General features: G+C 40.0%; 1 protein-coding gene across 1 annotated transcript; it reads left to right on the top strand.

The window, feature by feature from the left end:
• Positions 1-997: 997 nt before the first annotated feature.
• Positions 998-20,284, top strand: RSPH3 (radial spoke head 3; the record flags this gene model as incomplete). The annotated part of the gene is made up of 8 exons (XM_082669270.1): positions 998-1,437; positions 6,177-6,264; positions 11,737-11,878; positions 13,442-13,587; positions 14,966-15,169; positions 16,771-16,933; positions 19,341-19,427; positions 19,842-20,284. 8 exons carry the CDS (start codon positions 998-1,000, stop codon positions 20,135-20,137), a joined length of 1,566 nt encoding a protein of 521 aa, XP_082525396.1. The 3' UTR covers positions 20,138-20,284.
• Between the last annotated feature and the right edge of the window lie 497 nt (positions 20,285-20,781).

The following is a 20,781-nucleotide window of genomic DNA, read 5'->3' as shown; positions in this document are numbered from 1 at the left end:
TCTTCATTCAGTGTTTTTACCTCTCGCATTTACCATATACCTTTATGTTAGTGTTTATACAATGCCTACATCTGCTTTAGACCATAAGCTTCAAAGCACAGGAGGGATCTCGATCTTAATAGAATGCCTTATCATTTACCAGATACAGTTCTACGTATTTTACTCTTAACTCTTTTAATCCTCATGACAAACTCTTAAGAGATAAATTCTATTACCCCTATTTTGCAAATTAGCAAGATGAAGCACAAAAACATTACCTTGCCAGAGGTTACAGGGCTAGTACGTTGCAGAACCTGCATTTAAATCCACACAGCACTTAACTGAATTGAAGAACGCAAACGCAAATGCAAATAACCGATCGCTCAGGGATGCCTAAACTTCACTTACACAAACCAATATTCTTACATTGCCAGTACTAAAACCAATCCATTGCGTTTCTAAGGGCAGACTCACCCCATGATGCTTCATTCTTCAGGGCAAAGGGGGCCTAAAAGACTCAAGAAAGTGCCCACCCTTTCCCAAAATGACACGTCGGTGGGGCAGGCCTTCACGCTCCGTGCGCCCGAGGGTCCCTTGTAGGACTAGCAACAGAGCGGTAAGCAGAGAAGGCGGAGAATGCAGACCAGCTGCGGAGGACGGCGGCAGGCGGCCCCTGGGGCGGGAGAGGTGGCGGTGCTGGGAGGCACCAGGGAAGCCCTGGCCCGGCCCTGGCACGTAACAGAGCTAGGAACCCGGGTGCCACGCGTGTGCGACCGTAGGTGGACAGCCCGAAGTAGAGGCGCGGCGTCAGTGCCGGGAGAAGCAGCCGAGGGCGGCCCCCGAGGAACGAGGCCTGGGAGAACGGCGCCAACACAGGCCCCGCAAAGCCACACTCAAAAGTGGGACCGGGGACCACGGCCGTCCTCCTCAAGCCTCCGCGGGGGTCTGCCGCGCCCGCCTCCTTCACGCGCAGGTGCATCTACAAGGTAGACTTGGGTGGGCGGAGTCAAGACCGGAAATGCCCCGGCGCACTGGTCTTCCCCCGAAACCCTCCAGCAGGAACTTCCCTGAGGTCCCGCTTCCAGCCGGAACGCTGGGTTGCTGGGCAACCGGTGCGGGTGGCGCTGGCGGGCTCAGTGCTGCACCGAGTAAGCCGAGTGTAGCTCCCACCTCCTGCCCTGGCAACTTCCCGTCCCGCCCGCTTCCCTTCTTGCCGCGTCTCCTTGCGTCGCGGAATCCCTGCCCTTGGCACTACGTGCACCTCTCCGGCTCCCACGACACTTTTGTGGCCACCTGCTTCGAACCCGAACTTCACCGAAAGCGAAGCGGTCTGACCCTGGGCGTGGCCTGCACGTTGACGGACCGCGCCTCTCCAGCCATGGCCACCTACACCTACACCAGCCGGCCCCGGGCCCTGCCTGGCCGGCGCCGCTGTTACCGGGACGACCAGATGCAGCAGTGAGTGAGCCAACCAACCCCTCTGTGGTCTCCACCCCCACCCTCACCCCCCCACGTCCCGGGGCCGCGGGGTCCTGGCCCCTTCGCCCTGGCAAAACCTGCCTATGCTGCTTTCCCTTTTCTACGCTCTGCGAAATATAAAATTTCCTCCCCTAAAGAACTCTCCCGTGGTGTGGAGAACTGAAGCAAGAAAGGGCAAGAAATCATGCTGGCATGATTGATAACATGTGGACGGAACCGACTTATTTCACTAAGTTTGAGTCAAGTGATGTTTACTGTTGGCCGACTATGTGCCATGCAAGCACCTTCTAGGGGCATTTACAGACATTTTCTTACGTAGTCCCCAGTGCTGTGAACTTGGTCTATAACTCCATTATGCAAATGAAGAAACTGAGGTAAAAAGGTGTCACACAGGGCTTCCCTGGTGGCGCAGTGGTTGAGAGTCCACCTGCCGATGCAGGGGACACGGGTTCGTGCCCCGGTCCGGGAGGGTCCCACATGCCGCGGAGCGGCTGGGCCCGTGAGCCATGGCCGCCGAGCCTGCGCGTCCGGAGCCTGTGCTCCGCAACGGGAGAGGCCACAACAGTGACAGGCCCGCGTACAGCAAAAAAAAAGGGGTCACACACAATAGCGTGTCCAAAATGGGAGCCAACTAAAGCTGTTTACACAGCAGCCTTTGGACAGGAATCAGGTTATCCTAACATGCTGGACCCCAAATTGTACTTTTACATTCATCAGTATTTGCAAATATTCAAATATCCATATTTGGAAAGGGCGTTAAATGTTATGGTTCTCTTAAAGTTCTTGCCGTAAGCCTCAAATTTTGGAATCAGCAGAACTTTACAAGAATTCAGGCTCCATGCAAGCAGGAACCTTTGTGACTTTTGTTCACTTAAGACTCTGCCTGACACGTAGCACTCAACACAAATTGTTGAATTAATGACTGAACAGGAGCAGTGTAGCTCTTGATGCTTATTTCAAACAGAGTCTAAATTCATAATTATCTTATTCTGACAATAAAGACTTTTTTTTTTTTTTTTTCTTTTTTGCTGTACGCGGGCCTCTCACTGTTGGGGCCTCTCCCATTGCGGAGCACAGGCTCCGGACGCGCAGGCTCAGCGGCCATGGCTCACGGGCCCAGCCACTCCGCGGCACGTGAGATCTTCCCGGACCGGGGCACGAACCCGCGTCCCCTGCATCGACAGGCGGACTCCCAACCACTGCGCCACCAGGGAGGCCCAAGACTTCTTTTATAATAAATGTCTACCACTTTAAGAAAGCCAAAACAAGGAAATTTAAATTTAAATTATTTATATTATAAAAGGATTCAATTTTAAAAGGGACTCCTTTGAGAAATACTTCCTGGTGCCTTTAAGTGGTTGCTTACAAATCCTTCCTATTAAATCACACCAACAGTTGAAATAAGAATCAATGGTGGTTCATTAGGAACAATTTCTTTTTTTTTATAAAGTTAGTTGATTGGTATATTCAAGTAATCTGTTGATTCAAGCCTTTGGAAGGAGTTCTTTTATATTATGTCTTTGATTTTTCAGTTTAAAATTATCCTTATTGGTGATTTTCAGTTTATAAAAGTAATATATGCTTGTTGAAGCAAATGAAGAATACAAAATAAGGGGGAATAAAGGCAGAGTTAATTATCTCCCACCGACCTCTACTCCCACTTTCTTGTTGTAACCAAATTTAACAATCTCGGGCTTCCCTGGTGGCGCAGTGGTTAAGAATCCGCCTGCCAATGCAGGGGACATGGGTTCGATCCTCCCCTGGTCCGGGAAGATCCCACATGCCGCAGAGCAGGTAAGCCCGTGCGCCACAACTACTGAGCCTGTGCTCTAGAGCCCGTGAGCCACAACTACTGAGCCCACACACCACAACTACTGAAGCCTGCGTGCCTAGAGCCTGTGCTCCGCAGCAAGAGAAGCCACAGCAATGAGCCCATGCACCACAACGAAGAGTAGCCCCCCCTCGCCACAACTAGAGAAAGCCCGTGCACAGCAAAGACCCAATGCAGGCAAAATAAATAAATTTTTTAAAAATCTTATTCTTCCACACCTCCTTGCTTGTTCACTCATACAGGAGCATATGCACATATGTATAGAAGGTTTATTTCCAAAATAGAATCATACTTCACACATTAATCTGCAGTTGGCTTCCCCCTATTTTATAAGCTCTAATTCCTTTTTTCCCTAATTTTTTTATGTATACATGCACATACATATCTAATCTTTTAATAATTATCCTATCACTCATGCCTGTGGGTTTTCTTAGTACAGCCTTATTCCCCAGCCCCTTCCCTTGCAAACCTACTCTCCCTCTCCTGCCCCCAAACCATGTTAATGACTTTGAATGAATACTTCTGTACTTTTCTCCAGGCTCACATGTTTATGTACACGTGTATAAATATATACATACACATACACAGCTACAAGGGCTTTACTTCATAGCAGTGGTAACATACACATTTCTCAACATCTTCCTTCACTCACTTAATTCTTTGTGGAAATTCCTCCAATTATTTTTAATAGCAGCATGATATCCCCTGATACCATATGTTATTAAAATTTTCCACTATTGATAGATATTAAGTTCACTTCAAGTTTTTAACCACAAAGAAGGAAGTTTCAGTAAATAGCCTTATGTACTGGCTTTTATATATCTATGAGGCAGATTCCCAGGGTGGGATTGTTAAGTCATGTGTTTTTTTAATACAGACAAATGGAACAAAATATCTTTCCTCCAGAAATGTTTAAACGTATCCTTTTTCCCACATCCTCTCCAGCAATAGGTGTTATGGACTTTTTTTTCTTTTTGTCTTTGATATCATAAAAACAAAACCAAAATTTATCCTCACTATCACTTTTAATTAGCACTAGGAGGCTTTAATCAAGTAAGCATTATGATTGGATTTTTCCATTCTGAAAGATCACTGGCTACAGTGGATAGAAATGTTGGAAAGAAATGTTGTTCCACACAGTTAAGAGACTAAGAGACTTCTGCAACAGTCCCAGTAAACGATAGTGGTGGCAGTGAGCAGTGGATGGATGCCAGAAAGATTTGGGGGGTAGAATCAATAGGATTTGCTGGTTGTAGAAAATGGGGAAGAGGGAAGAGTCATGGATGACTCCCAGGCTTCTAAACCAATTGGGTGATTAGTAGTACCATTTAATGAAATAGAGAACACTACAGAAGTAACAAGTTGGAGTGGGAAAATGATAATTAGTTCAATTTTGAGGTTGCCTTTGAGACATTTGAGTGAGATGTCATCACGCATGTCAACTGGCTGCACAGTCTGGAGCTCAGAGGAGAGTTCTGAGCTAAAGATAAAATTGGGAGTTTTAGGTATATGGACATTAAGTGAAGCCTTGAGAGTGGATGAGGTCAACTCAGGACAAGAGAAGGCTGAATCATGAGGAAATTCTTCAGTGGGGGTGACTAGCAAATACCTGGCTGAGAAAGGAGTCAGAGAAAAAGCAGAAGAGCGTTCAGAATAATATGGTGGTGTCAGGAGGCCTGGGATGGAGAGCACTTCAGCGGGGAAGTGGCCGGCTGAGCCGAACACTGTCCAGGAGTCGAGTAAGATGAGCAGTGAAGCATGTCTGGGTTTTGAGTAATATGATGCCAGGCTATCCAGTAGTGGTTTCAGTATGTGGTAAACAAGCAATTTACTACCCCTAACAGAATCATTTCTGAGAGAGTACTGTTATTGGTACAGGTCGCTATTTGGTTTCATAACCACAAATGGCATATCGTTTACAGAATTTCAAATGAAAATATCAGCTGTGTATTTTTCACTATTGATCATTCTGACCTCTGAAGTTAAAATTTTATTAATATTTTAAAAATATCATTTTAAAATAGCTTGGAGGTTAAAGAACAATAATAAATGTAACTTATGTTTTAAGCCTGATTCTATTAATGTAACTTTTCAATTCTGGAATCAAAATTTTTTCAGTCCTTTAGAGCAAGTCCCATTTCACCTGGGCTCTTTTCAGGTTTGTTAAGTAGTCTAACAGATTTGCATCCTAAATCTAGCTCCACCTCTCACTAGCTAGGTGACCTTGGTCAGATTCCTTTCTGGGTCTACTTTCTCTTCAGTCAAATGGCAACCATCATTCCCAACTTGAAGCTTATTGTGAGCAATAAATAATATCTGTGAAGCACCTGGCTTTATAATAAACATTCCATTTGTCTCCTTACTTTATGGACTGTGCTAAAAAAAAAATCAATTAAAGTATTTTCATCTTAAATGAAAATATTTTCATTTCTAAATCCTATTAAAAATGAGTTGACTTCAGACAGAGAAAGACAAATATGACATCACTTATATGTGGAATCTAAAGAAGTGATACAATTGAACTTATTAACAGAACAGAAATAGACTCACAGACATAGAAAACAAACTTATGATTACCAAAGGGGAAAGGGGGGAGAGGAATAAATTGGGAATTTGGGGTTAACAGATACACATTACTATATATGAAATAGATAAACAACAAGGACCTACTATATAGCACAGGGAACTACATTCAATATCTTGTAATACCTTATAATGGAAAAGAATCTGAAAAAATATATATATATGTATAATTGAATCACTTTGCTGTACACCTGAAACTAACACAACACTGTAAATCAAGTATACTTCAATTTTAAAAAATGAATTGACTTCATAGATACCAATACTCTATTACAGTCATTATTTAGAATTTGCTTTTTTACAGAGCTGAAGAACCTATGCATTACGGAAACATAATGTATGACAGAAGGGTGATCCGAGGCAACACTTATGCTCTGCAGACAGTACCACTGGTAAGTATAATTTGAATAGTATAACACAGAGCGTTCTTGTGGTGAAGGACCAATTTTTGTTTCTTTTAATTTCTAATCTGTTATAGACTAACACATTTATGAAATAAAATAAAGATGAATTGCTAGAAAAATGAAATGAAAAAAAAAAAAAGACATGCAAAATACAAACCAGATAGTGGTTGCCAGGGATGGGGGAATAGGGAGTAGTTATTTAATGGGTACGGAGTTTCCTTTTTGCAAGATGAAAAGAGTTCTGGAGATGGATGGTGGTGACGGTTGCACAATGTGGATGTAGTTAATGCCACTGAACTGTGCACTTAAAAATGGTTAAGATGGTAAATTTTATGTGTATTTTACCACAATTAAAAGTATTTTTAAAAATACAAACCCCAATTTTTTACTAGGTTAATAAAACTGTGGAGATCTATTCTAAAAGTTTCCAAATGTTTACTCTCAGTTTCTATAATTAAATTGTTATAGACCAGTTCAAATAGCTCACAGACAACACGAGTCTGAGGACCACACTTTCAGTAGCACTGGTCTAATATATTTAGGTTTGTTTAAATTATCTCATGCTCCAATACTGTTATCATTATTTAATCAAAAAGTCTGAATTATGCTTCTTTTCTTTAGTTCACTCAACAAATATTTATTGAGTTTTAAGTCCTGTGCTGGGTATGTAGGATACAGAGATGAGTAAGATATAGTGTGATATTAAGAATGATTTCTTGGGGATTGACATATGTGCTCTAATATGTATAAAATAGATAACTAATAAGAACCTGCTGTATTAAAAAAATTAAATTTAAAAAAAGAATGATTTCTTGGCACAGAAATGAAATATAGTTAACTTGTAAACACTATTTGACATATAAATGCTTAACACCACATGGGATGTATGGGATGTTAGACATTCTGAATCAGCATATATCAAAATCACCTAGAAAACTCAAAAATATATATGCTTCAGCATACCATGCATCTACTGCATTAGAACCTCCAAAAGTTGGACACAGGGGTATGTAGTATTAATAAACTTCCCTGGGCCATTCTGGTACAGCCAGTTCAGGGGCCCGCATTTAGAAACAATAGCTCAAACATGCGATATAGACATGTTCCAGCATTTTCCTGTGGGAGTAGCAATGAATACTGCCAGACCTCAAACAAGAGTAGAATGGAGAATCACTGCTTTTTTAGTCCTTTTTAAAAAAATTAATATTATGATGATTTGGTACATTTTTTTTTAGTTCTTTAGTCAGTTCATCAACACCTCACTTTAAAAGTATACTCAGACTTCCAGTTCCAGACATGTAGGAATTCACCAATTCCTTCCTATTCCTCCTTTTACAACTAAAAAACCCTGGATGTAGCACCACAAACAAACAGGAAGATTCTGAAAGGTAGAAAGAAGAAAGTGGACTGGCTAGGAGCCTCTGGACTTGAACAACATGGCAATGAGTCCATGGGTTTTCTTTTTGCCTCTCACATATCCCAGAGTGCCAGAGAAGCCTGCAACCTGCAACCACGAACACCCTGCAACCTGGCACACCCTAAGAAAAGCCTGCTCCCTCTGTCCAAAGGTAGAGGGTGGCCTCGTGCAACAGAAACCTCCTTAGCATTGTAGCCCTCCTCCAGCCACACACCAGTGGATAAACCGCGCTGCCCCTCCACATGGCCATTGGTGAGGCTAAGGTGGAGAGCTGGGCCTTTTAACATCTCCACGTGACAGCAACAATACGAATCAGTCCTCTGATTAATCCATGGAGTTGGTGTCAACAAGGGCAGAGCAGGAGGCTGAAGTGCCACCTCACCCGGGGCAGTGAGGTGGTAAGAGATGGTATAAATGGATCCCCTACTTTTTCTGGGGTGGCATCAGCTGAGCCAGGAGGGAGCTGAATTTTCAACCCTACCTGACGGCAACAAGGAGGAACAAGGTAGTAAGAGGCAGTGCTAGCCAGAACTCAACTCCCCTACACTCCAACGCTAGTGTCAGTGGAGCATAGCAAGGAGCTGAACTATCACCCCCACCTGGCACCAGTGAGGTGATGCAGGTTGGCACCCTGCTTTCACAGCATGGTGGTAAACTTTCCTCTCCACTCACACCTGTGCACTAAAACAAAAGGGGTGACTTCCTGCTAAAACGATTAAGACCCATAGTCTCACAGCATAATACCCAACATGTCCAGAAGACAATTTAAAAATCACTCAATTGTACCAAGAACCAGGACAGTCACAACTTGAATGAGAAAAATCAATCAAGAGATGACAACACCAAGATGACTCAGATGTAGGAGTAACCTGACAAGACTTTTAAAGTGGTCATCATAAAAATACTTCAATCAAAAATGAACAATTATGAACTTTCTTGAAACAAATGGAAAAAAATAGGAAATCTTTGCAAAGAAACAGACAAGATTAAAATGAACCAAATGGAAAATATAGAACTGAAAAATACAATAACCAAAATAAAAACCTCTCAGATGGACTTATTGGAGATGACATAGGAAACAGTCAGTCAATACAGAAACAAACCAGTGGAATTACCTGGTCTGAAGAACAGGTAGAAAATAGACGCCTGCCCCCAAAAAAGCCTCAGAGATCTGAGGATCAATAACAAAATATCTAAATTCAGTCCCAGGAAAGGAGGAAAAGTGTGGGATTTGAAAAAATACTCAAAGAAATAGTGCCTGAAAATTCCACGAGTTTGACAAAAGGCATAAACCTACAAATTTTCACCAAGACACATCAAAATCAAACTTCCAAAAGCAAAAAACAAAAAAAGTCTTGAAACCAAGATTAGGGAAATACAAATTAGAGAAATACAAATTAAAACCACAATGATGTAACTACACACCTGTTAGAAAAGCTAAAATTTTAAAATAATAGTAAGATGAAGTGCTTGTGAGGATGTAGAGCAACTGGAACTCTGGTAGATTGCAGTTTGAAATGTAAAATGGTACATTGACCCTAGAAAATCGTTAAGTGGCTGCTTATAAAAACTAACAAGCACTTACCATTCAAGTCCACAATTTAACTCTTAGACATTTATCCCAGAGAAATGGGAACATATGTTCACATATTAACCTGTTCACAAATGAACATTTGTAGCAGCTTTATTCATAATAGCCAAAAAACTGAAAAAACCAAGTGTCTTTCAGTAGGTAAATGGTTAAACAAACCTGGTACATTCATGCAATCAAGCACTGCTAACAAAAAGACATGAGGGCTTCCCTGGTGGTGCAGTGGTTAAGAATCCGCCTGCCAGTGCAGGGGACACAGGTTCAAGCCCTGGTCTGGGAAGATCCCACATGCCACGGAGTAACTAAGCCCGTGCGCCACAACTACTGAGCCTGCGCTCTAGAGCCCATGAGCCACAACTGCTGAGCCCATGTGCTGCAACTACCGAAGCCCATGCGCCTAGAGCCCGTGCTCTGCAGCAAGAGAAGCCACTGCAATGAGAAGCCTGTGCACCGCAACAAAGAGTAGCCCCTGCTCGCAGCAACTAGAGAAAGCCAGAGTGCAGCGGCGAAGACCTAACCCAGCCAAAAATAAATAAATTAAATACATAAATTTTTTTTTAAAAAAGGAATGAACTATTGATACAGGTAATAACCTGGGTGGACCTCAAGGACATTATGCTTAGTGAAAAAAAGGCAATCTCAAAAGGTTACATTCTGAATGATTCCTTGTATATAACATTCTTAAAAAGACAAAATCTAGAGATGGAGAACAGAATTGAAGGTGGGACTTGGAGAAATATAAAAGAGGCTCCTTTGGGGCAATGAGATAGGTCTCTATCTTTATTGTGGTAGTGGTTACACAAATCTATATATAAAATCATATAGAATAATATACACAGACACAAATCAATGCCTGTAAAAATTGTGAAAACTGAGTAAGATCTGTTAATATCTTATATGTTAATTTCCTGATTTTGATATTTTGTTATAATTGTATAAGATGTCACCATTGAAAGAAGCTGGGTGAAGCATACACAGGACGCTATGTACAATTTTTGCAAATTTCTGTGAATTATTTCAAAATAAAACTTTTTTAAAAAGAGATTATAACTAGATCTGAAACAGTTAAGTTAGGCAATGCATTTCTAAAATGAACTTGTTGTATTTCTGTTACCCTAAATCTTTCAAGGCTGACATTTATAATTCTATTACATTAAAAAATAGAAATAAATCAAGCATGATATTTATAATAATGTAGAATATACACATTATACAAAGGAAAAGTCCTCCATTGAAGAATCCCAAAATGATATTAGTAATTGTATTAGAAAAATAAAACTGTAGGTGATATTTCTTTCTTTTTGGTAAAGATATTTCTTTCTTTTTGGTGGTTATTTTATAATAAAAGGAAATGATAACTATGTAAGGGAAGAGCTATTCTATGACAGGTATTGTGTTAGACTTGTTACATTATCATCTGATTTGTTCCTTATAATCTAAAACTTAACAGATGTTATTCCCATTGTACAGATGAGAAAACTGAATATCTGAAAATGTGGGTTATTAGTCCAAGCTTTACTAATCCTAGTAATTAATAAATTAAGGAGTTGGAATTTGAGCTTCAGAGCCAGTGCTCTTCTTTCCACTATATAATGTGAATATGGGGAAAATTTACGATAGGTAGTGTTAAGTTAGGAAAACAGTATAAAGTGTATGGTATCACCACAACTTCACAAACACTGTATGCATTTCAGTAGCAGTAGCCATTGTATTAGGAAGATGGGATTATAGGTAATTTTCTTTTTTCTTTTTTAAAAAACTACAATTTCAATTAAAATGTTTTTAGAAGTCTAATTTTAAATATTAAAAATTTTCATGTAAAGTACTTTTATATTTCTCCTTTTCTTTTCATATTTACCTTGAGATAAGATAAGTTAGCTATAGAGAAGGACTACAGAATTAGATATGAGTATGAAATCAAGGACTGCCACATATTGCAGGACTACTGTGAATAATTATACTTTTAATCCCTTAGCTACTATTTTGTGCACTTGGACAGGCTTCGTTTGGACTGAGGATATTTTCTTTGTGAGCTAATATAGTTTTTAAGGAAATTCTGTCCATGAAATCAGATTTTTAAAAAATTCGAGCGCTTTTCAATTTCTTAACTACACATTAAAATTTACTGTGACTGAGTGGTTGTATCGGTTTACTAGGCCCCAGAGGAGTTCATGGTAAAAATCCTTGAATGAGGAAAAACAATTTATTAGATGGGATTCTGCACCCATTTTAATTAAGTCATAAATTGAAGTTACTTTATATGTTTTGTCAGATACCTTTGTAATTACCAGACAAAGTTCAAATAAATTTTTAATCATCAAGTCACTGATGATAATCAAGAGGCATTCTCTGACAGAGGCTTTTATACCATCCAGGAATCACTTTTGGAACAGCAGTCCTATATGCTTTGAGAAATATTTTCTAAATTTTAGAAGCCTTTTCTGTCACTCAGCCTGAGCAGCCCGATCCTGCAGAGATTCAGAGACAGCAGCAGGCTAAGAGGAGGGCTCTTGCCAAAAAACGAGCCCAAGAAGAGCTCAGACCACGAACGCCCGAACCCGTGGAAGGCAGAAAGCATGTAGATGTACAGACAGGTATGTGGGCCCGCCATTGGCATGGTGGCTCCTGGGTGTGCTTGGTTTTCTAAGTCAGTTCATTTTATTTGGCCTTTATATTATTTATGTGTCTGTTATGCTGTCCAGTACTTCCCCAGTCACATGGTAGGAGAAGTCCCTTCATTAAACAAACTCATAGACTATATATTATTATTATATTGGGTATGGCTGCAAGTATGAGATGGGGTTTTTGAAAAAAGAATTTAATGACCAAATTAAGTTCTCTCTTAGCCCTTTTCACATATTCTATTCTCAAACTGGCATTATTTCTTACCTTTTATAGCCCAACATGAATCAGTGTTGGACCAACAGGAGAGGACAGCAATCTAGTTTTATTCTGGTGTTTTGTCTTTTGAGGGGAGTAAACCCATTTAGATCTGAGTCCCCCACTTCTCTCACCATGGCCTCTTCTTGTCTCTCCTTTTGTTCTCCATTCGCTTTGCTTACTCCCCAGGGCCATTTGGGCTTTCCTAGGCTAGTGCCAGGCTTTTCCTCTTGTTTGACTGTTGTCAGCTGTGGAGGCTTACCTAGATCTATAGGGTCTAGCTGTGTTGTTGATAGAATCTTGATAGTCAAACAGTACTTGGTGTTCTCCTTGGACCAGTGTAACTACTCGGCATTCACCTTGCACCCTGCCAAGATGGTGAGTAGATTCATCTGAGATATTTCTGGATAATAAGGATGAAAGGAAGAGGACCATTCCGTGTTTTTTCCCTACGTTGAGGCCAAGTGTAGAATGAGTATATGTCTGTGATTAGCCAACATAGTTGTAATTCTGAGAGAGCTAAATTTTAGTGTTTATTTATACCATCAGAATATTAAGTGATGGAATAGCAGGTACTTTTTGTTGAGTATTTCTTATATCTCAGAGACTACCCCAGGTCCTTTTCCTATGTATCTCCTTTATTATTACAAAGACTCCATGTGACTGATAATTATGAGCCCTTTTACACATAAAGAAACTGAGGCCCAAAGAGGAGGTAATTTGGCTGGGTTCTGTGTTCAACATCTGACTCCGATTCTCATGTTCTTTGCGTGATACCATACTGCCCTTGCCTCATATAAATTATTCCTAAGGTGAAATTTGGTTTCATATGTCTGTTTATAATATGTAGGCTAGAGGGAACATCAGGTAACACAGTGACATGGTGCATAGTTTTTTTAAATATCCAGGAATTTTAAAATCTTTATAAGTTGACTATCTTAGGACTCGTTAAATAAATGGATCGTTAACTTTGCATCCTGTGTTATACTTTGTGTCTTACGTACATCTATGGTTTCATGCTCTTCTTTAGTTCTGTTTTCAAATACAGAGCACAGTGCTTTCTCAACATTTAATTAATGTTCTAGCCTGAGTAACTCTATAGTCTTCCAAATATTATAAAAACGCTTAGCACACTATGTGAATTGAACCCCACATTTGAGTACTTTTATTCCAAGACTTGTTTTCTGATCCATTCAATTCTATTTTGAAGGGACTGTAGTTTCAAATACTTGGAATAGACCAGAATTTCAAACTCAATGTATATGGTGTTCTCTTAGAATTATACCTTGAAGAAATTGCTGACCGCATAATAGAAGTTGATATGGAATGCCAAACAGATGCATTTTTGGACAAACCACCAACACCGCTCTTTATTCCTGCCAAAACTGGCAAAGATGTGGCCACCCAAATTCTAGAAGGAGAGGTATAGTACATTATTGGACTTCCCTCTATCTTCTTTATAAATAGTTGAAGTTAGGTTTACTTAAAAGCTTAACATGAATACAAACCACTTCACAGTCAAGAAGATTCTACTTACTGCATTTCTTTCCAAATTTATCTATAATAGTTTTATACTGAGCTACCCAGAAATGTTATTTTTTAAATTATTTTTTAACATCTTTATTAGAGTATAATTGCTTTACAGTGGTGTGTCAATTTCTGCTTTATAACAAAGTGAATTAGTTATACATATACATATGTCCCCATATGTCTTCTTGCATCTCCCTCCCAATCCTACCCCTTCTTGCATCTCCCTCCCTCCCACCCTCCCTATCCCACCCCTCTAGGTGGTCACAAAGCCCCGAGCTGATCTCCCTGTGCCATGCGGCTGCTTCCCACTAGCTATCTACCTTACGTTTGGTAGTGTATATATGTCCATGCCACTCTCTCGCTTTGTCCCAGCTTACCCTTCCCCCTCCCCGTATCCTCAAGTCCATTCTCTAGTAGGTCTGCATGTTTTTAAATACCATGATCTCATTTTCCCTCTTTGCTGTTCAGAAATAAAAATTTTTAGAAATGTTTTTAGAATATTTACATATTTAATTTTTGTGCGTTTGCATACTTGCTTAATATATGAATATTAAGGTAGATTTGTACCAAATAAAAGTAATATCTCTGGTATAAAAAGTTCCACTGTTAGTTCCTTGTAGATTACATAAATTTTATGAAGATGATCTATGTTAGGAAAATAATCCTGAAATAATTACATTTTCATATCAGTGTGGAATGCATAAATAGGCCAGTTTATGAAATTGAAGAAGAGAAGGCAGTCCTTATGTACATAATGACTTCAGTGAGATTTAAGATTTGAAGGAATTTGAAAGTACGGTCGTTGAGATTGGGAAATTAAGTTTTCATAACCTACATAGAAGGGTATATTTGCCTCGAAATCCTAGAGATGAATCACCAAAATATCCGTTATTCTTGTTCCTTTGTTCTTCAAACCGTTATCAAAACGACCAGTAAAAACTGAGCAGAAAAGGCAGAGAATAAGAAAGACGGACATTTCCCTTGGGTTTCAGAGTTTTATCTGAAAATTGTTGAGTATCGAGGTTCATTCTGATGATTGCATAGGTCTTTTTATAACTTAGACTCAATCATTTTTTGCTTGTAAACAGCCTGTGTGCCCTTCAGGCTATTTTGAGGATCAGAAACCATAAATAAAACACCAGCACAGTGTCTGGCACACAGAAGACACTCAATAAATAGTATTCTGTTATTGCTACTCTTCCGGATATTTTTTCACTGAGCCTTTGGTTCATGATTACAATTTTAAACTTGCTTTGTTTTGTGTGTTTAAGCTCTTTGACTTTGATCTTGAAGTTAAACCAATGTTAGAAGTTTTGGTGGGAAAGACCATCGAGCAGTCTCTTCTGGAAGTAATGGAAGAAGAAGAGTTGGCGAACCTGCAGGCCCGTCAGCACGTACATGAGGAGTTACGCAACGTCGAGCTTGCGGAAGTTCAGCGACTTGAAGAGCGGGAGAGACGACACCGAGAGGAAAAAGTATAGAATTTTAGTTTCTCTCTTAGATTTTGGTTATTTAATAGACTATGTTCAAAATCACATGTAGTATGAACAGAGCTCAAGATCTTTGCAAACATATAAAAAAGACCTGTAGTAATTGTTGCTCAGGTCTCTCCTGTAGATCACAGGTCTCTCCTGTAAATCACAGATCTTTCCTGGACTGAATTACGTTTTTAAATTCCACTTTACATAAATGTACCTACACAGAGTTCCCAAAGTTCCTAAATGTAACAATTTAAATTACATATGTTCCAGTGAAAGGCACTCTTAAATATCAAGAGTGCTAGAGAAAGAAATAACGTGAATTTGCCCCAAGTCAGTGGCAGAGAAGGTGGCAGGAAAAAGTGGCGTATCTTTGGGTAGGTGGGCGGTAAGAAGCAGAAGATCTGCCTAGAATTCTGCATCTTATTCTCTGTGGTGAGCCTTGCTCCACATCTGTAGAGTCTACTACTTGTGTCTTTATAAAATATTTATACTTGGGGTCTTTATAGAATATTTCTCTAGATTATAGGTTTTTAGAACCTTTAATAAGAAAAGTTTTAGAATCCAATTTTTAAAATATGCCAGAAACCTCTAGTTAGGAAGCACGAGGCTCAGTAATCTTTAGATAAGAGTCTGTCTGGGTTTGGCAAAAACTGTCACCCTGTATTAAACACTGGCTGGATAGATGATGAAGGAGTTCCCAGACACCTGAACGGGCTCAAAGAGTTTAGCTTACCACGCAGAATAGCTTAGTTGTCGGGACATTTTACCCAAAACCTAGTCAAATGGACTTTCAGTTCTCCTCCAAAGTGAATAATTAACTGTGTAAAGAGCATAGGGCTGATGGTAAAGATTGTGCAAATGCAGGATTATTTGTTCACAATTATAAAATGAACACTGACAGAATTAGCTTTGTTGAAATAATTGGTGAAGACCCTATCAAAAAAAAAGTTAAATTTGTTTATTTACTGTTAGGAAATATATTTTAAAAAATGAAGTCTACAAATCATCTAGATTTATATTTGCTTAAACTTTGAAAATAGATTTAATTAGAAAATATATTAATGTTCCCACTTGTACATAGGAGTAGAGAATAGTTCATTAGCTTCAGAGGTTTCATATGAGCTACAAGAAGCAACAACAACAAAAAGAGGTTTTATAATTTTCTGAACTTTATGAACTCAAAGAATCATTACAAATGAGATAACTTATTGGCCCAAGTTTTTAATCAAAGATATCTAAGCAACTGTAATTTTCATATCAGCAATACTTTAAAATACTAATTAAAAATACATATAACTGTTATTATTCTTTGATATCAGCCATACAGTCAAACATGTATGTCTTGAAATTATTTTACTTGAAAATGGATCAGGAAACAAATTTTACCTTAAGTTTCATCTCCTCTGAATTCAGTACCTACCTAGCTGTTGAAATTCATTAAAATCTTGATGAAAAACCTGAACTGGTAATAGACACCTCGCTGTTCATTTTTGGATACAAATATAAGTCCAAATTCTTCCCGCTCACTAGAGTCAGCATTTGGGGAAGACGTAATAGCTGAATAACCACCTGTGGTGGCGTTTTTCTCTGGGCAGGAACGTCGTAAGCAGCAGCAGTGGCAGGTGGTTCACAAGCATAAGGAGACTGCACAGAAAATCGCCGCCCGAGCGTTTGCACAGCGTTACCTGGCCGACCTTCTCCCTTCTGTTTTCAGCAGCCTCAGGGATGCAGGCTACTTTTATGATCCTGTTGAAAGAGGTCTGTGGAGGTCTTTGTTAGATTAACTGTCTAACAATAAGCATCCTCTTCATGGTTCAGATTTATCGCGTGCCCATTTTTATTTTGAATTGGAATCTTTCTGAAACAAATTTTAAAATCAATTACAGTTGTTTTAAGAAAGAACTGTTACTAGTAAGAGGTGCATTATAAAGATCTTGATTTTAGGATGTTTACTTTCATTGAGAAACAATATTGGATAGTAGAAAGAAATACGGACTTGATGTCAAAAACTTGAGCTTGAATCCCAGTTTTATCATTAACTAAGCTCTATGACCTTCAGTCTCCTCCTGTGTGACACGAGGATCATTTAGGAGCTAAACGTCATAATGTAAATAAAACCTAAACGCGGACTTTTTCACCCAATACGTACTGCAGCATAGTACAGCCCGTGGTTGGTTGAAGCCGCAGATGCAGACCTGCAGATACAGAGGTCTGCCTGCGAAGTCATACGCGGATGTTTGGCTGTGCCTGCGGTCAGCAGCCCCAACCGCCATGTCCTTCAAGGGTCAGTTGTATATGTAATCTATATGTGTAAGTAGTAGTCGCTAAGTTTTTCTCAGTAGACTTCCTATTCCAATCAAAATCTCTTTGGGGACAGCTAGTGAGGTTATGTAATGAGGTGTTTATACTATCCCAGGCATTGTATTAAGTGTTGGAGGCTTCAACAACAACCAAACCAACCTGGTCTCTGCCTTGATAGAACCCGTACCTGTTAGCCATCTCCCAGCATCCCCTCAGAGCCACTCTCCTCAGCTTGGTGTGGCCAAACGGAGGGGAAGAGTTGGCACTTTCTCACTGCCGCCCTCCTTCCTCGGGTTCAAAAGCACTTACATCCATGCTGCTTTGTACACAGGTCCTATTTCAAATGGCTAATACTGTCTGAGGGCAGATATTAGCCATGTCAGTTTTCACCGATGACACACTGAATTCAATACATAAGGGTCAGGTTACAGACAAATATTATTAGTTTACATTTCTATTGTACTTTGCAATTTTTGTCATGTTTTTCACACATGATACCATTTGGCCCATCCGAAAGGGCTGTGAGGGAGGGAGTATGGCAGATTAAGTCCCATTTTTCAGAAGTAGAAACTGAAGCTCAGAGAACTTGAATTGCTCTTGGACACTCGGGGGGTGCTTAGGTCTGCACTGACTGGGACTCTGACTCCAGGTCCAGTGCCCTTGCCATGCTGCCAGCTTCCCGGGGTCCAGCTGGGCCTCTTGCTGTTAGTCACAGAGGCCAGCAACCTTTTCTGCGTTCATGGGTTGCTGGAAAAGTCAGTTATAGATCATTTAAAAGCTTGCAAAGGAGATTCATGCTTCAGATTAAGACTTTTTATAGTAGTGAATATATATTCTATCACACTCTCTCTTGTCACCCATTGAAAAATAACAATTAGGTGCCTGCCCCCAAAAAAAGCTTTTTTTTTTTTTTTGGCCATGCCGCACGGCATGTGGGATCATAGTTCCCCAACCACGGGTCGAACCTGTGCCCCCTGCAGTTTAAGTGCAGAGTCTTAACCACTGCACCTCCAGAAACGCCCCCCAAAAAAGCCATTTTAAAACATTAAAATGTATATTGTAAGGGACCTTTTTTTTTTTTTTTTTTTTTTTTTTTTTGCGGTACGCGGGCCTCTCACTGTTGTGGTCTCTCCCGTTGCGGAGCACAGGCTCGGGACGCGCAGGCTCAGCGGCCATGGCTCACGGGCCCAGCCGCTTTGTGGCATGTGGGATCCTCCCAGACCGGGGCACGAACCCACGTCCCCTGCATCGGCAGGCAGACTCTCAACCACTGCGCCACCAGGGAAGCCCAGGGACCATATTTTTTAAAGGCTTATACCATAGAGTAGATTTCCATTTCAGTTTGAACAAATTTATCACTAATGGAAACACCTCGTTTCCAACCCATTTCTACATGGCCTTCTTAGGTGCCCTCTGACCCTTACCTCTGAATCTTGATCAGCTTCTGTCGTCCCCAGGCTTCAGCTGGGCTTCAGGTGGAGGTGCCAGCATTGCTCAGTCCTGGCTTTGCATTGCATTTGGCTTGGAGTTCTGCTCCCAGTTCCACACCCCCTGCTTCCATCCCCACCCCCCGCCTCCTTGATTCATCTCACATTGCACCTATAAAGTCAGTTCTAACACCTTTGACCCCAAGGAAGGCCTCATAGTTCTAAAAATACTGTTTCTACTGCAATTGAACAGAAATAGACCAGAAGATATATAGAGAATGTGGTAACAACAAAAGTGATGCTGTATGAGTCTATTTGACATTTTATAATAAGAAAACAATATTGATGTATCTGTAACATTAGGGGAAAACACAAATTCTTCCAATCTATAATGATTCCTAAAAATCACTTAATGAAGTTAACTTTTTAAATTACAGATATTGAGATAGGATTCCTTCCATGGCTAATGAATGAAGTTGACAAAGCCATGGAGCGCAGCATGGTTGGAAGAACAGTGGTTGACAGTAAGTTCTTTTATTTTATTATTTGAAAGTCATCTCTGAAATTTTTCAGTAGAAAGAATATATAGAAGAAAGATATTTTAAAGTTTTGGTTCTTAAATTTTCAGTATACCAGTTATATTAACAAAGGTACATAGTTTTACCCTCAATATTAATTTTGGTTCTTGTATAATTTGATCAGAATTAATATCTTCTGTCATTACTTTATAAGTTATATTCTGTTAAAACGGGCATTGACTAGAATGCATATTTAGCGCATTAAGTGGCACGGAAGGTAAGTATGTTGACTTTATATAAAAGGTCATGATACAGGGAAGGGACGAGGGCTGGTGAATATTTTGTACTCATCTGTAAGTCAGCATTATAACTACCAAAATACGAAAAATCACAGTGATTTCTGCACCTATAATTTCTCAGTGTTGATCCGTGAGGTGGTTGGGAAACGACTGAGTCTGTATGAGCGTAAGGAGGACAGGCACTCTTCTCTGAAACCTGAGGATGGGCTCAGTGGTCCTGGAGGAATGAGAGACCCACCGGTGGGCTACGAGTTCCAGGATCACGGTGCATCACAGGCACAGAGGCCACTTCCAGACACAGACTCCCTGCAAAGAACACCGTATGATGCAATGTATATGGAGAGAGTGTCATCCCAAGACAGGAAGCTTATGGAAGAAGAGGATGAGCAAACAAATGAGGAAATCCTTCAGGAGTGAAGAACTGTTGCAATAGAGGGGAGCTTCGGAGCCGTGGAACCCAGCAGCAGCCAGTCAGCTTTGCGAGCAATCAGGTAACGATGCGTGAGTCCCCTCAGGTTATGTGCTAGGTTGTGTTTAGTCAACATGTCTTCTTGTCCAATGGACTGAGCAAATCAAATACGTTGAAATAATAAAACTAATTTTTAAAATGAAACTTTATTTAATAGTAGACTATTTAGAAGCTATATTATAACTCTAATGAGAATTATGTCTAATTACAAGCTTCCCATTACCAGTATATATAACTAATGAATGTATTTTTCCTTAGCCCTTCCATCACCACTGTGTAACTAATATATTTTTACTTACTCTTCCCATTACCACTATATATAGCTAATATATTTTTCCTTAGTTTTGTGGTTTCGTTCTTTTTTTAGTAAGTATGCTATTTAATGTTAGATATCAGTGCTGTCAGCCATTGAGCTTTTCTTCTCTGCAGAAAAACTGTTTAACTTACTCTAACCAAGAATCCCTAAATGTTGGGTAACTGAAAGCTATAGTGCTCTCTCCTTGCAAAGACCAAGAAGTATACCCATATTTGTATAAAATTAAACAGATAGTTACCCCTTCAATCTTCAATCTTCAAGTAATGCTCAAGGGAT

This window comes from Grampus griseus (genome assembly GCF_964374135.1).
Source record: "Grampus griseus genome assembly, chromosome: 13".
In the NCBI taxonomy this organism is placed as follows: domain Eukaryota; kingdom Metazoa; phylum Chordata; class Mammalia; order Artiodactyla; family Delphinidae; genus Grampus; species Grampus griseus.
This window is presented reverse-complemented; position numbering and strand designations above follow the sequence as displayed.